This window comes from Ruditapes philippinarum, unplaced genomic scaffold, assembly GCF_026571515.1.
Source record: "Ruditapes philippinarum isolate M1 unplaced genomic scaffold, ASM2657151v2 ctg4072_1_1_1_1, whole genome shotgun sequence".
In the NCBI taxonomy this organism is placed as follows: domain Eukaryota; kingdom Metazoa; phylum Mollusca; class Bivalvia; order Venerida; family Veneridae; genus Ruditapes; species Ruditapes philippinarum.
Genome location: NW_026860750.1, coordinates 24,723 through 32,982, shown reverse-complemented (window position 1 = coordinate 32,982; position 8,260 = coordinate 24,723). Strand labels below are relative to the sequence as shown.

The following is an 8,260-nucleotide window of genomic DNA, read 5'->3' as shown; positions in this document are numbered from 1 at the left end:
CAAGAAAGAAAATAAAATTAAAATATAATAATTGTCATTTGTCTGAAAGTTATGCCACACGTCTTTAAGAGAAAAAGGATAAGTATAAAATAACATCACAAAGATTCTCTGTGTTAAACACAAGAATATGAGAAAACACATAATATGTTCAAGTGTATTCATGTCATCAAGTATACACATATAAAAACTTAAAAGTGAAATGTTAAGCAGATATTTAATATTGGTGATCTCAATAATGATCATAACAACAACAGCAGCAGCAACAACAACAACAAAAACAAAAGCAACTATAATAACAATTACAATGATAAATTAATAATAATAATAATAATAATAAAAATAATAGTAATAATGATAATGATAATGATGATGATGATAATAATAATAATAATAATAAAAATATTAATAATGATAAAAATATTGAATAATAAAAAAATGCATCATTTTGGCTCGCAAAAACATATTGACTGTAAGTATTGATGGCACGCAAAGTGCTCAGTGAAATAAATTAAAATTGATGACTTATGGTGTTCTGTTCAAATATTATGTCTGACGTAATTGCGATGTCCTAGTGTTCCGATAAGAATGACTTTAATTTCGTACTTAATCAAGATCAAAGACCCACATTATGCACGTAAGTACATTGAATGAACGTAGTTGTTGTTGTAGACAATCCTTTAATCTTATATAATGTCAACGTTAAACCATTCATTCACTTTTTCATATGCAGTGAAAAGTGATAGTTTGGACAAAGGTAAATATTTATATAAACAATATTACACAGTAGGTAATTATCACGATAATTCGACTTATTTTTCGCACTGATTTTTCATGCATGTTGGGCGTTCGTCAAGGAGAATGTATTTCGCCTTTTTTATTCTCAATGTACTTAAACGACATTGAGGAGCATTTCATATTACATGGATTTGATGGTGTAAACTTAGATATGTTCAAACTTTTCCTTTTGCTGTATGCTGATGATATTGTGATTTTTGCTGAAACCGAAACTAGTTTACAAAAAGGTTTAGATCTGTTATTTGACTATTGTATGAAATGGAAACTAACAGTTAATGTTGAAAAAACAAAGGTAATTGTATTTAGAAAAGGCGGCACAAACAGAAGAAATATGAACTTCACATATAATGGTCACACTGTAGACATTGTTAAAAAAATTTCTTATTTAGGTATTACATTTACCACAGGTGGTTCTTTTAGCGCAACGCACGAGGCATTAGCAGGCCAGGCGTTGAAGGCAATATACAAACTCAAGTCTTATTTAGTTAAATTCACTAATATTGATGTTAAGCACTCCTTAGAACTATTTGATAAGTTAGTTGTTCCTATTTTAAACTATGGATGTGAAATATGGGGATTCAAAGAAACAAATGTTATAGAAAGAATACATTTACAATATTGTAAACAACTTTTAGGAGTACGTGCCCAAACCCAGAATAATTTTGTCTATGGAGAATTAGGTCGAACAAGTTTACTTTCTAATAGGCTAATATGTATAGTAAGATTCTGGTTTAAAATATTAGAATGCGAATGCACAAAATATATAAGACATGTATACGATATGATGTTAAGAGACTTAGAAATGTATCCTAATAAGATTTCATGGGCCTATAATATTAAACTTTTACTAGACTCATTAGGTTTTAATCATGTGTGGCTATTCCAAGGAGTTGGAAACAAAAATATTTTTATAGATGTATTTAAGCAAAGAATGTATGATAATTGTTTACAACTATGGAACGCTCAATTGGAAAATTCGACAAGAGCAAGGACATATAAACTTTTTTCATGTTTTAGATATCAGCCATATTTAGACATTGTTAAAATTACTAAATATAGAAAAGCATTAACAAGACTGAGAGTGTCATCCCATTATTTAGAGGTAGAAGCGGGTAGATGGCATAGGCCACAAAAAATATCATTTGACGAAAGAAAATGTAGACTTTGTAATACTCTAGAGGATGAGTTTCATTTTTTATTTGAATGTCCCCTGTACCAAGATATTAGACAAATGCATATGAAAAAATATTTTTGGAAGAGACCTAATGTAATTAAATTTAGAGAACTATTTGAATCTGAAAATATTTGGATTGTTAAAAATTTAGCAATATTTGTTTACAAAAGTTTTGATAAAAGAGACAGTGCATTGTATCAACGATAACCTTGTCCTCTCACTATTTCATATATATGATGCTTATATCAAGTCATTGATGTTATCATATACATTTTATATGTATCACATATATAATAGACTAGATATGTTATAATGAATAAGTATTGACTTTTTAATAGAACTATTTTATGTATACCATGCTATATCATGCCATTGATGTTAATATGTAACTGCTGATTGTATTATTACTGTGTACTGATGGGCATATTGCCTTTGTATGAATAAAGTTTATCTATCTATCTATAAAATTCACTCTCACCTTATTTTAAATCTAATCATTCTTTAATTCAATTAAAATTTATACATTCATAACATTTATTTTAATTTCAAAGAGATGATACTACATGCATTTACGAGTAGAAGAAAGGTATTATATTCTCATACGGTGATATCTACTTAATTAGCAAATACAATCCGAATTTTTGTTATCCGTAATCAAGCAAAGCATGTCATTATAAATTATAAACGTTTTTTTCTCGTTTTTACTACATTATAGGTCACAATGGAAACTCCTCTTGTGTTACTATTGATATTCTCGGTGTCGGCATTGTCAGCGACTGTCAGTGGTGTGTGCATCTGTAACAAAGCTGCGGGAAATTCTCCTGTCTTTGACCAAGTTTGTACAAAAACTATATATACTATAATATTTATATTATGTTTCTCTTACCTTTATTCTTATCTTTATATTTGTTGAGATTTGTTAAGAAATATACTAATCAAAAAATGAAATTATTTACACTTATATTATCAAAACGACGCTCATTATAATGAAAGCACTCGAACTTTGTTTCGGTGTTCGCAAGCGGAGTAACATGACAATTATAATCTGTTTTAATGGAGTTGTAATCAATTTTAAAACCTTTTGCAATCAAACTAAGTTTATGCCCTAACTTCTATCAATATCATTATTAATATTAGGATGTGACATAAATTCCTAAAAAATAAAGGTGAACTTAAGAAACGGGAAAATCGTCATATTGATAAGATATATGGGTAAAACAAAAGTATACGTAAGTAAAGATTTGTAAGCTCATATTCATACAATTGACAATGTAAATAATTTTATATCATCCAAATGCTACGCCAGAGAAATACACGCATCTTAATGACATATTGCTGGGACTAAAAAACAATGTATTTTAGGATCACGAGCAACAAATTGGAGAGTTAAAACCAAACGATTGCAAACCTTACGCTAACCAGAGTAACGTCGATCAATATTGGTTCGGGATACAATTCAATGGACAGGTATTTGTGAAAATGATATTTATTGCCTTGGTTTAAAGATCATGTGACTCATTTTTTATGGTTTTATATCATAAATATAATGCTCAAATGAAGATTTATCAATATTGTAAGTTCCAAAAAGCATTATTTGAAAAGACATTACCGAATTTACAATTCATGTAAATAAAGGGAGGTAATAAAAAACATATTTTCTATAAAGTCTAAGTCAAATCTTTCAATAAGAAATGAATGCATATATTTTAATGATTACATTTAATGTAGACAAATATTTGCAGTACATATTTTACATTTTCTTCGATGTTTGAAAATTGTTTTAGAAGCATAATTATATACATAATATATATATAATTTCACTTAAGTGTGATAAAAATTACACACATGTGTGATTTAATTTTTTTAACTTGCTTCGTTTGTATATTAACATAAGGGCAATAATAAATATCTCTTTGTTTTGTACAGATCTCAGTTTGGCGTTTATAAAATGTTTGTCTCAATGATAACTCTCTTTGTTTGAACATGTATTTATTCTTCTGTTTTGATAACATGTAAAAGATGTAAACAGTTTCTTGTATTTGGGAAGTTGAAAATTTGAATTTTCTTATCCGACAAAGTTATTCCCTTTGTCCTTCCAGGTAGGCTATGTCACAAAACAAAGCGGCATTGTGATTGATCTTTGCACGAAAGGACAAAATGAAGGTATTTTCTAGAACTTGTTTCGCTCCTCCGTCATTATAAAGGACCTCAATATTAATCAAATCTTTTCAAATGAGCCGCGCCACGACAAAACCAAGGTACTGCGTTTGCAACCAGCATGGATCTAGACCAGCCTGCGCATCCACGCAGTCTGATCAGGATCCATGCTGTTCGCTATCAGTTTCTCTACTTGTAATAGAGTTGGTAAGCGAACAGTATGGATCCTGATCAGACTGCGCGGATTCGCAGGCTGGTCTGGACGTATGCTGGTCGCAAACGCACTATGTTGGTTTTGTCTTGACGCGGCTCAAATTAAATTCTCTCAACATCGCGCATAATAATGAAGAAACAAGTTATTTCGATACTTATGAAATGTTTTCATTAGTAAAAATTATATAACAGACTGTGACCTTAACCTAATTTATTTACAATTTTGTAATCATTTATGTTTAAGATTAAAAGTTGGGACTTTCTTATCAAACACAACACTAATTTGAGCTGTCAGCAGAACACTAGGTGAAAGGTATATATTAATTGACATATAAGACAAATACTAAAATGAAATCTACGATTAAAAAAAAATATTCTTTTTTGAAGGTTCTGTAGGGCCCACTGACTTTCCACTTACTGATACACCGGTACATGTAATGCCTGTACAGGTTGTCAACAATACTGTCATTACAAATATAACATATATAACTAACATCACCAACATTGTCAACACCAACACAAATACCAATACTGGAAACAATACCCACGTGCATGGTACCATTACACTGTCAAATGCACTACGAGGTAAAGCAGCTTGTTAATTATATATTTTTTTTGCAATTTTCTTACATATTAATAACTGGGTACAAACCACTGTCTTATTTAGAATGGTATTTAAACCTTAATATTTGGCATTAGATCTCTCATCGTATCTTTTCTATCATTCGTTTTAAGCTGCTATGTCATATTTTAACACTGTTAAGCAATTGCGGAACTTAACATTTTCAGCAATGCATTTAAGAACATAACATAGGCATAAACTTGTTTGGGGGAGGAGGTCCTCCTGGGCCTCTTATCAGTGGTTCTTGTTGCTGGGTCGTGTAGGGGTTGCGTAAATTGAACACCGCCTTTCCTTGTTGATCTTGTTTATCATATTTTAAGAATCTTTCTCATTCTTTTAAAATGTGGTCAACGAAACGCTCAAGATATGAAAATATATTCACATGTACACAGGCAACACAAAATTGTGTCCACAGTACGTAATACAAGGGGCTCACAAAAACGGATACGTATTAACTCAACACGGTCATGCTTGCTATGAGATATGTACAGATATGGTTAGTTGGAATCGTGCACAAACGCTGTGCAAGGAGCGCGGCGGACATCTGGTCACTATTCATAATAACAAAGAGAACACGTACTTACAACAACTTCTCAGTCACACCCATCATCACAGAGTTTGGATTGGTCTAAATGATAAGGCTAACGAGGAACAGTTCCAATGGGTAACAGGTCCGACACAAAATATTTTTATAATATGCAACATACACTTTTGAAACAATGATATGTCTTTCATTAGTTAAGTAACTTATTGTTCTAAATCACATAAATGTTAAAGCGTATATACAAACGATAAGTGAAATAATGCTATTACAAAGTCAATGGAACAGGTAACATCACGAGATTAAGCCCTAGTTAAAAGTAGTAGACACAAAGGTCATCACAGAAATATCATGAAACAAGTGACTTCATATTTTCTTATTACATGTTATAGCTATTCGTGATTGTCGTCTGAACTGTAGAATATTTCACTTTTAATCTGAATTTGTGAATTTGCCATAATATGTACCAAATGCAATATGTACTAAAAAGATATACTTGTTTGCAAGAGAAGGCGTGAACTTCGTTGCTTGGAAATTCTGTATGCATTTGTCAGCGAAACGTAACACATTCTTTCTCAAAATTTTTAGAAATGTATAAAACAATCGGTATTTGTTTTGCGCATTTAATATATGGATCAATGCCGTAACGTCATGTTGAGTTTGGTTTGAATTTTGTTTTTTCTGTAAAATCAAGTATCCAAAGCATTATATCAATGTTTTGCATAAATATGTCTTCAAACTTCCCCTGTAACAAAGTGCAAACTTTTATTTGCAACTATATTGAACGGAGTGATAGACTGTTTTATATGTTTTATATCAAAAAGTGAGTAAGCAACTAAAATATAAAATATGGAAACTTTATATGTAACAAAAGGTGAGAAAGATACATACACAAACTGGAGGCCTCATCATAGGAAGAGTTCGGACCACAATCATGAGGACTGTGTTGTAATGTCCTCCGCTGGATACTGGGACGATGTTTCATGTGAATCGCATGCAGCAACACACCACCATGACTACATTTGTGAGTACGGTGAGTATTTAATATTAAAATTGTTTGTTTGTTTGTTTGTTTGCCTTGTTGGTATTTTAGTAACAATGACAATGTTAAGATCATATGGCAAAGTTTAAGCCTTACTTGGGGAGGAAAACATACGATGCTCCTTTATGCATTATTAAAGGCGGGAGCGGGCACCTTAGAGCCACCGATAAGTAATAGGCTAAATGGATAGCCACTTTACATGAACGGATCTGAAGAACCTGATGGGTTTCAACCCGTTGTGGTGAATGCCAAGTTATTTAAAGTCGGCGACCTAAGTTTCGGGATTAATGTAAAAGACAGTTGAAATAACAATACATATTTTCTTTGAATATAACAGCTTCATGCCACGATGTTGAAACAAAACCATGAAAACATGTTATATAATTGAAAAGATCACATGTATGATTTTGTATTTAACGTAACTATATGTAACATACGGTCATGTTATCATTGATTTAATTTCTAAAGAACGCCCCAAAACAGAAGAACCGAAATTGTTGCAGTCAGAGATTAAAAGAGCCTGTCCATAGGCTTCTTTCAAGCTACTGCAAACACCCCCAAACACCGGATTAAGCAAAAAAAAAATAACTTTTTAAATGTTAGCCTTATCTTAGTATTCAATAATAATTACAAGATTACATTTTCCTTTTCAGAAACATCATTAAAATGCACAAATACAAAATATCTAATTCTTAATATTATTTTTTCTTGCAGGTGTCCATAACGGCGCTCATATAATTGGATGAATTTTGTTGTTTTCGGTTTGAATGCTTGGAATAATTACAAAATGAAGACATATATCTTCCGTTTTATTTATAAAAAGAACGAAATACATTTGTATTTTGAACAACATAACTGTCGCATCCTTTATAAAGATAACGTTTAATAATTGTTCATTATAAAACAGTTATTAGTGTACATACAATGAGAGTCAATGTTTGACAAACCTGCCATTTGTAAATTTCTCTTTTCCATTAAAAGGGTCTTAATTACTTTAAGATATTATCGCTTAAGACAGAATGAGTGGTATCTTAAGCAATAAGTTATGTCAACAAGTTAAAAACGTGTAAGAAAAAGATCGATGTCAATTGGGCATATTCATTTATGACTTTATCATTTTAACTTTTCTACTGTCAATTTTTACTTTTTTACTCGAGTAACTTGACGCTAAAATAACAACGTCAGTTTGGATAAAACATATACTCTGTGAATTATTATTCAGTATCTTAAATATTGTAAAATTCGAGACAGGATAGGCATAGAAAACTTAAGGTAACACAAGCATCTAATAACTATAGCAAAAACAAAATATGGATTTTTGTACTTCACAGAATTTTGTACTTCACAACAGCGGGTGTCAAGTGCTGTGTGGCAGCCGTAAAAAGTTGCCCCGTGCTTCACTTCAGTGTTGTTATATTTTCTGGTCCTTCGGGATCATTGATGCCAGCACTATAAAGTGTTGAGAATTGAGTACCGCTCAAGCCGGTGCTAGGGGGCGTGAGGGATGTTGCACTTATTCATTATCCCTCATGTACAGACTCAATCAAACCGAGTCTGCAATTCTTATGTTATTTTGTTGTGATTAATGCTTCCGAGGGATCACTTTGTTTCCAGAATTTTGTTGCATCCGGGAAATTACCCTGTTTCCAGATATTAAAATGAAATTTGTTAATCGTAGCAAATAAAATGCTCATACCTCTACTAAGCACTGTGTAT

General features: G+C 31.5%; 1 protein-coding gene across 1 annotated transcript; it reads left to right on the top strand.

Annotated features, from left to right (window-relative positions):
- The first annotated feature begins 643 nt into the window (after positions 1-643).
- LOC132713263 (uncharacterized) lies at positions 644-7,342 on the top strand. Its single transcript, XM_060695775.1, has 8 exons — positions 644-754; positions 2,685-2,804; positions 3,332-3,436; positions 4,069-4,132; positions 4,727-4,924; positions 5,354-5,632; positions 6,377-6,535; positions 7,259-7,342. The coding sequence occupies exons 2-8, from the start codon at positions 2,691-2,693 to the stop codon at positions 7,288-7,290; spliced, it is 951 nt and encodes a 316-aa protein (XP_060551758.1). The 5' UTR covers positions 644-754; positions 2,685-2,690; the 3' UTR covers positions 7,291-7,342.
- The last annotated feature ends 918 nt before the right edge of the window (positions 7,343-8,260 follow it).